The sequence below is a fragment of the Eutrema salsugineum genome, unplaced genomic scaffold (genome assembly GCF_000478725.1).
Source record: "Eutrema salsugineum unplaced genomic scaffold, Eutsalg1_0 scaffold_19, whole genome shotgun sequence".
Taxonomy (NCBI): Eukaryota; Viridiplantae; Streptophyta; class Magnoliopsida; order Brassicales; family Brassicaceae; genus Eutrema; species Eutrema salsugineum.
In genome coordinates this window covers 69,394-81,440 of record NW_006256838.1, presented here as the reverse complement: position 1 = coordinate 81,440, position 12,047 = coordinate 69,394, and the positions used below count along the sequence as shown (strand labels likewise).

General features: G+C 41.6%; 4 protein-coding genes across 4 annotated transcripts; 3 read left to right on the top strand and 1 right to left on the bottom strand.

Moving 5' to 3' along the window:
• Positions 1-1,950: 1,950 nt before the first annotated feature.
• Positions 1,951-4,945, top strand: LOC18019948 (serine/threonine-protein kinase Nek4). Its single transcript, XM_024157015.1, has 14 exons — positions 1,951-2,056; positions 2,159-2,225; positions 2,333-2,398; positions 2,489-2,535; positions 2,626-2,671; positions 2,789-2,869; positions 2,964-3,006; positions 3,079-3,128; positions 3,201-3,282; positions 3,395-3,444; positions 3,529-3,602; positions 3,680-3,731; positions 3,809-4,246; positions 4,315-4,945. Exons 1-14 carry the CDS (start codon positions 1,971-1,973, stop codon positions 4,801-4,803), a joined length of 1,671 nt encoding a protein of 556 aa, XP_024012783.1. The 5' UTR covers positions 1,951-1,970; the 3' UTR covers positions 4,804-4,945.
• A 93-nt stretch (positions 4,946-5,038) lies between these two features.
• LOC18019829 lies at positions 5,039-6,806 on the top strand. The gene is made up of 2 exons (XM_006402227.2): positions 5,039-5,378; positions 5,490-6,806. The coding sequence occupies exons 1-2, from the start codon at positions 5,127-5,129 to the stop codon at positions 6,441-6,443; spliced, it is 1,206 nt and encodes a 401-aa protein (XP_006402290.1). The 5' UTR covers positions 5,039-5,126; the 3' UTR covers positions 6,444-6,806.
• Positions 6,807-7,813: 1,007 nt separating this feature from the next.
• On the top strand, positions 7,814-10,470 carry LOC18019947 (VAN3-binding protein). Its single transcript, XM_006402225.2, has 6 exons — positions 7,814-8,183; positions 8,289-8,414; positions 9,161-9,605; positions 9,675-9,908; positions 9,999-10,106; positions 10,188-10,470. Exons 1-6 carry the CDS (start codon positions 7,851-7,853, stop codon positions 10,415-10,417), a joined length of 1,476 nt encoding a protein of 491 aa, XP_006402288.1. The 5' UTR covers positions 7,814-7,850; the 3' UTR covers positions 10,418-10,470.
• An 81-nt stretch (positions 10,471-10,551) lies between these two features.
• On the bottom strand, positions 10,552-11,998 carry LOC18019760 (protein LIFEGUARD 2). The gene is made up of 4 exons (XM_006402226.2): positions 11,495-11,998; positions 11,229-11,342; positions 10,979-11,136; positions 10,552-10,893 (listed from the first exon to the last, which is right to left on the bottom strand). The coding sequence occupies exons 1-4, from the start codon at positions 11,736-11,738 to the stop codon at positions 10,687-10,689; spliced, it is 723 nt and encodes a 240-aa protein (XP_006402289.1). The 5' UTR covers positions 11,739-11,998; the 3' UTR covers positions 10,552-10,686.
• Between the last annotated feature and the right edge of the window lie 49 nt (positions 11,999-12,047).

The window sequence follows — 12,047 nt, the reverse complement described above, 5'->3', positions numbered from 1 at the left end:
CTGAACATTTAAGGGCGAAATTCGCATTGAAAAGTCCACCGGCGAATCGTTTTCATAGATCCAGTTGCAAATGTTTTAATCAAACATGCTAGTAAACTGATCGATATGCTGATGAATGGTTTAGTGGACTGGCCTCAGACAAGGTTTGGGAGCTGCAAATACTCTGTGAGATATCCTCTGAGCTCACTACCAAGCGGCTCGGTCTGTTTGCAATGCAGTACCGGTCTGAATAACTGGATTCGTGATGACCCGATAAAGGAACATCGTCTTGCAGATAACCATGCACAGAAATCTCATTTCGTGATCAAAGACCCCTTGCAAGAAAGAACATGCTGTAGCTCTTCTACTGGTCTAGAGAGATAAGATCCTCCCTCACCAGAGAACATATACATATATATATATATATAGCTAAATGTCGTCTTTGAAACCCTAAACAAGTACTTGAACGCATCATCCTCTTCGCGCCTCTAAGGGGATTGAAACACCTACCAAACAACTACAATCTCAGTTCGCTACAACAAATAAAAAAAAACTCCAACTGAAATCCCGGTCAAAGAAAGAATCTATCTATTGAACACTCTAGTCAACACAGAAATCAATACACTGAAACTGAAACTGAGACTGAGACTGAGAGACAAGAGTTTCGCTGCCGGAAAGTATTCTACCAATCGCATTCGATAGCTCCCGGATCCAAAGGAGCTACGTTAGTTCTCTTGTCTTTCTTCGGCTGCTTCTTCACCGGAGCCATCAACGACGGAGAGAAAGCGCTTCGATAAGGGTAAAAAGGGAAGGGAATCGAACATTGTTGCTTGCTGAACTCCAAACTCAGGAAAGTGGACTTTTTATATCATTTAGTCTAAAACTAAGCTCAGTGGTCAAACGACACCGTTTTTACGGTATTCGAAGTGAACGCAGTTTACTGGATTGACTCCGTGTCGGGCCCGCTGGTAGTTTAGTTTTTTTTTTTCCACTCCCGCTGGTAGTTTAGTTATGTAAAATCTTTAACATCTTTTTTTAAAAAACAAGTAAATACTTTTAAATCTAAAATCATTTATTATGGCCATCTTTAAGAAAAAAATACATACTTTTTCGTCGTTGTGTTTGCTAATTTTTGCTAGTAAAAACTTTACAATTTATCAGTTAAGAAATAAAATGGTTCTGTACTTGGTAAATCATTTTTACTAGATAACTGAAAAAGCAAAGTTTTGTTTTTTTACTCTTTTATCTAAAATCGAGAAAGAGAGGATATAGAAAAATCTAAAATCAATACTCAGCAAATTCAAATTCTTTTTTGCAAAAAAAAAAAAAAAAAAGAAACTCAGCAAATTCCAAGGAAAACATAAACTATACTGTAATTTGAAATTTTTTTTAAAAAGGGAACATCTTAGAGGAAACTGTTCTTTTGCCGCTCTCCGACGAATCGTCAGTTTCTTCTTCTTCTTCTTCTTCGTCTTCGCTTTATCTTTCTACTTTTCTGCTTTGAAAATTATACTAATTAAAATGTGTTTCTTTTGATAAAGTTTTGCATTTGGTAATTATATATAGTAATTTGCAATAGAGAGTGATTCGATTCTCTGCTCATCTACCACGGTGTCGGTACAAGATTGAAGGTCCGAAGAGTTTAGAAATATAATATAATAAAATCAATTTCCTTTATTTTTGGGTTGATGATTGCACACATACACAGGGGAGCTGGTTCCCACTTTTCGCTTTTTTTATGATTACTGTTTTGATGATAGCAATCATAAATCTTTGCTGAAAGCTACGCTCGATTTGTTTACAAATCTTGTTTGGTGCTTGACGTGACACTGATTGTATTTCCAGATTTCTGTAGCAGATTTGATGCAAACTTTTTTTTTTCTTGTGTGTGTGCGTGCTTCAATGTCTCTGTGCGTGTTTATCTTATTATTAGAGAGGTTTGGTTCTTTTCTCTCCTCTCATATGGTTTCTGTTTGTTTTTGAAGATTTCCATGGAGCGGTATGAAGTTCTGGAGCAGATTGGGAAAGGCTCCTTTGGCTCTGCTCTTCTTGTCAGACACAAACAAGAACGAAAGAAGTATATATATATATATATATATCTTCCTCTCTCTCTCTTTTTTTCTTTTTTCTTTCTTCTATTAATTTGCTTCTCTATTTTCTGTGATTCTGCTTTTCACAGATACGTATTGAAAAAGATTCGTCTCGCTCGACAGTCTGATAGGGCTCGCCGATCAGCCCATCAGGAGGTTTGTGTTCTGTTTGATCACCTTTTTTTTTTTTTGGTTGTGGAATGTGGATCATCTTAGATTAGGATTAAGATGAAGAGTTCGGGCCTGATCCATTGATGTTTCAGATGGAGCTTATTTCTACTGTCCGCAATCCATTCGTTGTGGAATACAAAGATTCATGGGTTGAAAAGGTCCTCTTCTTCTTTCCTCTATCTTCTCATTCTCTGCACATGAAACATTCTTTCTGCTTGCTACTTACTCATCATCTACCTTCTTTCCAGGGTTGCTATGTCTGCATCGTTATTGGATATTGTGAAGGCGGAGACATGTAAAACGCTTTTCTCACCATTGAAATCAGTTCCTTTTTTTTTCCTTTTTAGTTTGCTCTTAATGTTCCCAATCTGAATCTTTCTTGCAGGACAGAAACCATAAAAAGAGTATGTGGCGTTCATTTTCCGGAAGAGGTTTGTCTCAGCTAATTAAGTCTTCTGTTGTTGCAATCTATCATATTTTGAAAATACGCCTTAATTGGCTGCCTTCTCTTTAAAATTTGACAAAAAAAAAAAACCCATCAAATCCAGAAACTCTGCCAATGGCTTGTTCAACTCCTAATGGCACTTGATTATCTGCACTCCAACCATATTCTTCACCGCGATGTCAAGGTAAAGACATTATAACCTCTTAGCCGCTGCAAAAATAATCTGTGTTCCTTTCATGTCTCAACCATCTCTAAGTATCGTTCACATTTCTTTTCAGTGTTCTAATATATTCTTGACAAAAGATCAAGACATACGGCTTGGTAAGTTTGTGAGATTTACTTGTCTTTCTCCCTTTTTCAAAGCTATTAACGCATCCACATTTTCGGTCTCAGGTGACTTTGGCCTCGCTAAGATTCTCACTTCTGATGACCTTACATCCTCTGTAAGTCACTTACACTAACAAGTCTTTTGTTGTTTTTGAGACACATTTTGTGAAAAGTCTGTATGTTTATAGGTTGTTGGTACTCCAAGTTACATGTGCCCTGAGCTTCTTGCTGACATACCTTACGGATCAAAGTCAGACATTTGGTCTTTGGGTATAACTACACATTCTTCATTGCTACTTCTTTTTTTTTTTTTTTTTTAAAATTATTAACCATCACTTGTTCAGCTTGTGACTAACCTTGTTTAAGACATCGTGGCAAGCAGGATGCTGCATGTATGAAATGGCTGCTCATAAACCTCCTTTCAAAGCTACTGTAAGCGTCCTTATAGTTGTGTTGATTTTTGTTTTGATCTTGGAATTAACACCCTTGATATGAAATGTGACATCTTGATTCCAGGATGTGCAGACATTGATCACCAAAATACACAAACTGATAATGGATCCTATTCCTGCCATGTATTCCGGTTCATTGTAAGCCTGAAATCATTCTCTTTGTTAACATTAACCGACTCTCGCTGTACCAAACTCTTTTCCTCGCTTATCTGCAGCCGAGGCCTCATCAAAAGTATGTTGAGGAAAAATCCTGAACTCAGGCCGAGTGTATGTTTCCTGTGATACTTATCAAATGATTGGTGGTTAAATCATAACTGAGCTAAGCATATACTGTGTCACTGCAGGCTAGTGAGCTGCTTAACCATCCTCATCTTCAGCCGTACATCAGCATGGTTTATCTGAAGCTTGAGAGTCCCAGGCGAAGCACTTTTCCACTGCAATGGTCTGAGAAGGGCTCTACGGTGAATGAAAGAAGAAGGCATTCTTTCAGCAACGACAGGAGATTGAATCCGAGTGTCTCTGATACAGAAGCAGGCTCTGTGTCTTCTTCAGGCAAAACATCTCATTCACCAGTGTATAATGGGAGGAAAGTCTCACAAGTAACAGTTGGAGTCGTCAGTGAAGAGATTGTTGGTCAAAGACAAAGGCAGGAGGGAGTGAAGAAGCAATCAGGTGGAGCAAGAACACCGAGAGTGGCTGCGACCTCAGCAAAGGCATATGTCATGTCAAAGAGGGTTGAAACGCCGTCAAGCACGCCGCGCACTGTCTCCAAACATGAACTGGTAAGAAGAAAAATCAAAGCTTTTAAAAACAAAACAGGGGAGTGACCTGATCTCTCTGGTCTTTGCAGAAGAAGGAGTTGAATCCTGGAGACAGAAGGAGGAGTAGGAGAGTATCTCTTCCGTTGGTGGTGGAAAACCCGATGTGTCCATACGAATCGGACATCACTGCAATTTGCGGCCTAAACTCACCGGACGTTTCTGTAAACGCTCCAAGAATGGACAAGATGGCTGAGTTCCCTGACGGTCTCTTGCAGAGCAGAGAGAGAGAGTCAAGAGCAGTAGATAAAAATGAGGACAAGTCGATGACCAAGGACAAGTGTACGAGTGTAAAGACAAGGTCAGGAGGTTGGGAGGAAAAACAGACAAGGTTCGACACGTCGTCGTATAAGCAGCGCGCGGAGGCTCTGGAGGGATTGCTGGAGTTCAGTGCAAGGCTTCTGCAGCAGGAAAGGTACGATGAGCTTGCTGTCTTGCTTAAACCCTTTGGACTCGAGAGGGTTTCTCCCAGGGAGACGGCCATCTGGTTGTCCAAGAGCTTCAAACAAGCTTCCGCCTAGAGGCATCAACCAACCTCCTCCTCCATCAAAACGCCTTGTATTTTTGATTGTCGTCGTTTCAAGTGTATAAATAAAATAAAAATAAAAAGAAAACGGCGTGCATGTTAATTATCCGAATGAATGAATAATATCAAAGCTTGCTTTTCTGGGCCGTGTTGGGTTGGGCCATTAAAAATTGTGAACGTTATTTATATGTTAAAAAATAAAGAAAATTGGTAAGTCGTAGTCGTCGTCGTCGTCGTAATTTTGAATGAAGTCAAATCGGGGATTGAACCCGAGCGACCCCAGTGGGCACAGAGAGAGAGATAGTGATAGGAGCTGCTATGAAGGGAGGAGACAAGGTGGAAGCAGAGATTCTCGAACCCTATCAACTGTCCTTTTCGGATCTTCTTTTGTCCTCCTCTCGCTTTCCTAAACGGATCTCGAGAAATGTGATGGAAGCCCTTGGCCCAACCGGCCCAGGCCTGCTTTGTATCACCGGCGTTCTTGGCTCCGCCCTTCTCCGCCGTAAACTCCTTCCTTTGGCTCGGAAGCTTGCTCTGCTTGATCCCGATAAGCGTAATCGCATCCTCAAGGTACCATTTGCTGCTTCGCTCTTCTCATCATCAAGATTCCAACTTTGACCTTCCCAATAATAGTGTACTGGGATTGATACAAACGTTTCTTCATCATCGCTACTGGCAAAGGAGCACCACTTGGGAAGCGACGTTCCTCTGAAGAACCCAGAACGACATGTCTCATCTTTTGCAATGCAGCTCAACTATGACCGCACCTCTTTCGATGAGCCTATTGGAGCTAAACTGTCCTTGAAGGAGGAGGATGATGATGATGAGTTCAAAAATCTTGGTGGTGCGTTTAAGGAACTTGGTTTCTGCATGATGGAGTTGGGTTTGTCGATAGCCCGACTATGCGACAGGGAGATTGGTGGAGGCCTGCTCGAGGAGACCTTACTCGATTCTTGCACAGCTAAAGGGCGTCTCATACATTACCACTCCGCTGCAGATCATCAGTTCCTTCTCACAGAATCCCAGAGGAGAAAGCTATCATCTGGTAATCGAGTATCACGAAACCATAGAAATGGGACTTGTTTTGGTGGGACTCGTCATTTCAATCTGTGGCAACAATGGCATTACGATTATGGGATCTTTACGATTCTCACTGATCCTATGTTTCTATCCTCGTATTCCTACGAAGAATGCAATTCCATGTGCAGGCACTCTTATCTGCGGATCTATCATCCCAGCAACAACAAGTTCTACATGGTCAAAACTCCACTAGACAGTTTTATAGTTCAAATTGGAGAATCTGCTGATATTCTGTCCAAAGGGAAGCTACGGTCGACCCTTCACTGCGTGTGCAGACCGGAGATGCTGGACCACATAAGCCGCGAGACATTTGTGGTGTTCTTACAGCCAAAATGGAGCCACGCTTTCTCGGTCTCGGAATATACAATGGAACATCTAAGGTCAGATTGTCTACAGAGACAGCTTCCTGTTACAGATGATGTCTCTAAAACTGACATACAGAAAATTGTTCCACCTCTATCGTCACGGTTAAGGGACGGGATGACATTTGCCGAGTTTTCTCGGGAAACGACCAAGCAGTACTACGGAGGGAGCGGCTTGCAATCCAAGAGATAACCGTCCTAGTTAGTTCTTGAGGCATGTAAAAGGAAACCAAACCACACAGGTTTATGATCGTTAGGTAGCCAGGAAGTGCTGGTTCTGTGAGAGATTAAAGGGAGAGTTGGGATTCGTCTTGTCTACAAAGCGATGTTGGAGCCAAAACAGTGAAAGCTGTTACATCGTTATCACAGTCAAAAGCTCACTCTTTTAGACATGCTCTTTTTCCTTTTCTTTAGTTTCTCTCTCTCTCTCTCTAACTCTGTTATGTTTCTGTTGTGTCTCCCTCGATGCTGTTCCAAGCTTACATCTCCCTGTTTGTTTTCAAGTGTCGCATTAGGACAAAGTGGTGTTAATAAAGTAAAAGCTGCCTGCCTCTACACAGATTCCTTTAGGGTATCAACCTTCTTTCTTTCTTTTTTCATTTTTGATTTATCGTTTATTTTCATGAACTTGTACGTGTAGATCAAATGGACAAGAAAGGGTTTTGCTCGCAAGTCTTTTTCTTTCGTGAATTCAAAACAAAGTATCAAACTTTCTCCCTTCAAAGATGCTTACTTTGACTTGGAGGTGCTTTTGCATCGAAAGGGGCCTTGGGTTTCAAACCCACAGAAGCGGATATGGTGTGTAGGTATAGGTGTCTATTGTAACCATATCAAAAGCAAAAAAAGATAATAATAAAAAAAAGTAGTTTAAAGAAACAATCACAAGGAAAATAGGATTCATCATCATTCGAAGTGCTGATACATTCTATATTAATTGGTATAAAATACAAAACGTCCAAACAAGAACAATCATTGCAGGCAAAGGAATAAACAGAGAGACAAAATGACAATTTTTCTAATGGATTATAAAAGAATAGTAAATATGGGTATCCCTAGAATTAGACAGAGCAAAAGGGAATAAAGGATGTCTCTTTATCAAGTGGTCACCCACCTTCAATTGCAAAGTGCAGATGCATGCTAAGTTATCAATTACTAAATGTATGTATGTATATTAACACTTAGTTACTTGGTTAACCAACAACATCACTTAGTAGTTACATGATTAATTCAAAGGCGAATACAACGATGACTTTGATTCCCCTCCTTTTTATTTGGTTTTTGTCTTTAAAGACTCCTTGATTCGCCTAAAGTAATTTTTGATGTGTATTAATTAAACAATTGGAAAGATGCGGCCTTGTTATTGAAAAGCGACGTCTTTTTTTTTTTTTTTTGAAAAGATGTCCATTATTTACGCAACGACTATATATTGTATTACTTACTGCTCACTCACTCACTCTGTAAGGAATAATTTCATTTTCTTTGAATGAATTAAGAGTAAAATGAACAAAAATAGCTAAACGCCTTTTTTTTGTGGGGAGCTATATATATATATATATAGTACACACAACACACACTAGTTCCCCTGTGAAGAATAAAAGGGATGGAGAGAGAAGTGAGACGACCGAACCCAATCAACAGCTCTCGCCGGCCGGAGATATTTTCTTCAGGCGCCGGTAGTACTCAGCTGCCGGAAAGCCCGCGAGGCCCGATGGAGTTCTTGTCAAGATCCTGGAGCGTCTCAGCCTTGGAAGTTTCGAGAGCTCTCCACACCGCCAAGTCAGCTCCGGCCACCACCAGAACTCCTTCAATTAACACTCCGATACCGGAAGAAACCAACACTGAGAAAGAAGAATGTCCGCCGGAAAGCAGCCAGTTCTCGTTCGCTGCTTCCGCGACTTCACAGCTTGTTCTTGAGCGGATCATGTCTCAATCGGTACGTTCGGTTAATGAGTAGTTTCAGACAGACAAGACTCTGATCTTTTGTGCCTGAGATATCCATCATGATGACTGAGTTAGTTTAATGTTTGAATAATTGAAGGAGGTGTCACCGCTAACGTCGGGGAGGTTATCACACAGTAGCGGCCCACTCAACGGCGGCGGTTCTTTTACGGAGACGGACAGTCCTCCCATCTCTCCCTCCGATGACTTGGACGACGTCGTCAAGGTACTTCTTTCTAACTCATCTCATCTTAATCAAAGTGTAATCCTTGATTTATCAGTTTTCGAGTCCCAATAATTACATCTTTTAAAAATGCAAGTCTTTTACTTAAGAGTTTGTTATCAAAGTTATTTTTTTAAGGGAAAAAAAAAAACGAGAGAGAAAATGGAAAAGTACACATCCAAGTGAAAGCAGATGAAACGTTTATTTTTCCGGACAAAAACAGATTTGACTTTGACTCTCGACTTTACAACCTGTAATTAGCCTCTCGCTCACTTCACCCACACAAAAAGAAAAAGATATTTGCCTGTTTACCTCCAATTTCACCACAGATGTATTTATAATAGGAAGTGACCGGCCAATCTTCTTCTTGTTACTAAACCAAAAAAAAAAAAAAAAAGGAAGCAATTCTTTAAGTTTGGGTCGTTGGCATAATTTAAGGAACTGCAACGATCAGCCGTCTGGGTCTTGGGACTATAAGACGCACTAAAGCCCAGTCGGCGATCATTAAAAGCAGATGAGATAGAGAGATATTAAATGTGTGATGAAATAGTAGAGTTAGAGAGATTTAAGTTTTTGGACACGGTTGTAGAAATGTGACTGTCACCCCTAGAGCTCCTCCATGTTTGGCTCATTTTAAGAAAACTTTATGCCTACTACACTCTTCTAGAGACTAGTCACTTTCCCTCCATTTCCAAGCAATTTTATTTCCTCAACTCAGAAACCCAATTTTACTGTTATCATCAATGCAGTATTTTCGCACCCACAACACCATACAGCCTCTCTTCTCAGGCACAGGATGCAGCCGTGGTACCACCGGAAATGGTAGCAATACCCCCGTGGCTGGAACCGGCCCAAAGACAGTTGGTAGGTGGCTCAAGGACCGTAAAGAAAAGAAGAAAGAAGAGAGTAGAGCTCACAATGCACAGGTCCATGCGGCTGTCTCTGTTGCCGCGGTTGCATCTGCTGTGGCAGCTGTAGCAGCAGCGACAGCTGCCTCTTCACCAAGTAAAAACGAGCAGCTGGCCAGAATTGATATGGCCATGGCTTCTGCTGCCGCACTGGTGGCCGCTCAGTGTGTGGAGGCTGCTGAAAACATGGGAGCTGAAAGGGATCACTTGACATCCGTTGTGAGCTCCGCAGTGAATGTTAAGTCCCATGACGACATTGTCACACTTACTGCAGCTGCTGCAACAGGTAATGTTTATTCAAAGTTACTTGTGTCGAGAATTTTTCATTGTAAATTCACCCCCAAACTTTTTGCAGCTCTGCGAGGAGCAGCCACATTGAAGGCAAGAGCGCTTAAAGAAGTATGGAACATAGCTGCTGTGTTACCAGCGGAGAAAGGTGCAAGTTCAGCGCTGTGTGGCCAGGTTGAAACAAAGCACAGCGATAGTAGCTTTAGTGGAGAATTACCTATAGCTGGGGAAGACTTCCTTGGCGTCTGTAACCAGGAACTACTAGCTAAAGGCACCGAGCTCCTCAAACGAACCCGTGGAGGTACTCCAAAAGCTAATACTCGTTTAAAATGATCTTTACGATTAAGAGTATGAAAACGAAGGGGTTGCTGACCTTGTATTTTGAAAGCAGGTGATCTCCACTGGAAGTTTGTCTCTGTCTACATCAACAAAGCAGGCCAAGTTGTGCTGAAAATGAAGAGTAAACACGTCGGAGGGACCTTCACAAAGAAGAAGAAACGTACACACATATCTTCTGCTTTTGACGAAATTCAGAAAGCTCATACAGCTCATGATTTTGATTTATGTTTTGGTTTTGCAGATATGGTGCTGGAAGTAAAAAGGGATATACCTGCATGGGCTGGCAGGGATCTCTTCAACGGAGACAAGCATCACTACTTCGGCTTGAAGACTGAAACAAAGAGGGTCATTGAGTTTGAGTGCAGAAACCAAAGGGAATACGATATATGGACTCAGGGCGTTTCCCGCCTTGTCGCCATTGCTACCGAGAAGAAGCAAAAAAATTCCATGTCCAAGTGGATGGCACCTTAGTAACAGAATTAAAAAAAAAAAAACTAGCAGAGAAGTAGATGCTTTTAGTCGAAACTTGCATTGATAAGAAGAATAGTTTTAAACATCAAGGAGTAGAAAGACTTCCTCTCTTTTGTAATATTCTTTTTAATCCATTGATTGAGAAGAGATGACTTCTAAGACTTTCACAAGTAGAATGAGTGTTACAGAGTTCAACTTTCCTTTACAAGCCAGATAAAATAATTTTGAGATATGAAGAAATGACAAAGTTTTATAAGAGAAGGAAGGGGCTAACTATCAGCAGCCCTCAAGAGAGTGAGGAGAGATAGGAAGAGATTGATGACGTCCAGATAAAGAGAGACTGCCGCCCAAATGTACTCGTCATACGAGTGTCTCTTGATCAAGTTGTCCGTATCATATACAATGTAGCCACAGAAGATGATGGATGCAAAACAACCATAGATCATCACCGAGATCTTTCCGAGAGGGAAGAGAATCTACACAAACAAAAACAGAGGAAGTTAAGAATGTGATCATCGAACAGAAGACGAGAAGAGAGCATTGGCAGAGAAGAAATGGAACCTGGATGAAGGAAAACACCATAAGCACAATGACGGCACCGAACAAGAAAGGTCCGAGGAAGTTGAAGTCATGACCTCTTTTGGCAGCCCAGAAAGTGTAGAGAGTGAGGGATACCACCACAACAGACGTCAAAATGACAGACTCGAGAATGACTTTTCCTGTTCCACCACAAACAATCCAATCACGTTAGACGAAGATGTCAATCCAATCACCACAAACAATCCAATCCAGAGCAAACGCAAAACCGTACCGCTGGTAAAGGCGCAGGTCAAGCCAACGGCAAAGGCAAGGGAGACGGTGAAAATCCCGAGTAATATATAATTCACAGGATGCTTCTGGTGATAGTAATACAATGGACACATAACTGCGCACAACCAACCCAAAAAAATTAAAAATAAAATGATGAGAAAAGCAGAGGGAGATAGGAGTAGACTCCAGGGAGAAATCGAGAGCATCAATCAATGGAGTAGAGAGAGAGAGAAGTGAAGAGCATCAAATCAATGGAGAGGAATTAACCAATCAATGGAGTGAAGATAACAAGGATGTAGAGAGCGAAGCCGGCGCCGGTGGTGGTGAAGAAGACGGAGATAGGAGGAAACTTAACGACGGTGGCGGCGACGGCGATAGTGACGAGCAGCTGGATGGAGATGATGGAGTAGACCTTCCGGATGAAAGACCATCGGAGCTCGGGGGGCTCCGTCGTCATCTTCGGGTAGAGAGGAGTCTGAGCTGACTCCAGATCATACTCCTGGTTCCACATCTTCTTCCTGATGGAAATCGTCGGCGGCTACGGAATCCTGGGGAAGAATAAGAAATTTGCGATCGATGGAATTGGAATCGTCGGAAGAGGGAAAGATGTAGACACCACAACAACAAGGGAAGACCAGAGAAGAGGAGAAGCTTCCCGATACGTCGTCGTCGTCGTCGTCGTCTGAGATTTTGACACGTGTAAACTTTCAATATAATAGGTCGTTCGTTTTCAATCGGAACATCGCCGCTCAGGTTGAAGATCTCTTCTTTCTTTTTTCTCAAAACGACGTCACCCTTCCGTATACTCACATTTTATCAG

Bases quoted from the DNA above. Each gene is read 5' to 3' on its own strand.
- LOC18019948 (XM_024157015.1), top strand. From the start codon at position 1,971: ATGGAGCGGTATGAAGTTCTGGAGCAGATTGGGAAAGGCTCCTTTGGC. The intron at 3,007-3,078 runs GTAAGTTTGTGA...TTTCGGTCTCAG, and splicing joins AGATCAAGACATACGGCTTG to GTGACTTTGGCCTCGCTAAG. The intron at 3,283-3,394 runs GTATAACTACAC...CGTGGCAAGCAG, and splicing joins GTCAGACATTTGGTCTTTGG to GATGCTGCATGTATGAAATG.
- LOC18019829 (XM_006402227.2), top strand. From the start codon at position 5,127: ATGAAGGGAGGAGACAAGGTGGAAGCAGAGATTCTCGAACCCTATCAA. The intron at 5,379-5,489 runs GTACCATTTGCT...CTACTGGCAAAG, and splicing joins AGCGTAATCGCATCCTCAAG to GAGCACCACTTGGGAAGCGA.
- LOC18019947 (XM_006402225.2), top strand. From the start codon at position 7,851: ATGGAGAGAGAAGTGAGACGACCGAACCCAATCAACAGCTCTCGCCGG. The intron at 8,184-8,288 runs GTACGTTCGGTT...GAATAATTGAAG, and splicing joins AGCGGATCATGTCTCAATCG to GAGGTGTCACCGCTAACGTC. The intron at 9,909-9,998 runs GTACTCCAAAAG...TTTTGAAAGCAG, and splicing joins CCTCAAACGAACCCGTGGAG to GTGATCTCCACTGGAAGTTT.
- LOC18019760 (XM_006402226.2), bottom strand. From the start codon at position 11,738: ATGTGGAACCAGGAGTATGATCTGGAGTCAGCTCAGACTCCTCTCTAC. The intron at 11,137-11,228 runs GTACGGTTTTGC...GTGGTGGAACAG, and splicing joins GACCTGCGCCTTTACCAGCG to GAAAAGTCATTCTCGAGTCT. The intron at 10,894-10,978 runs GTTCCATTTCTT...TTGTTTGTGTAG, and splicing joins TGGTGTTTTCCTTCATCCAG to ATTCTCTTCCCTCTCGGAAA.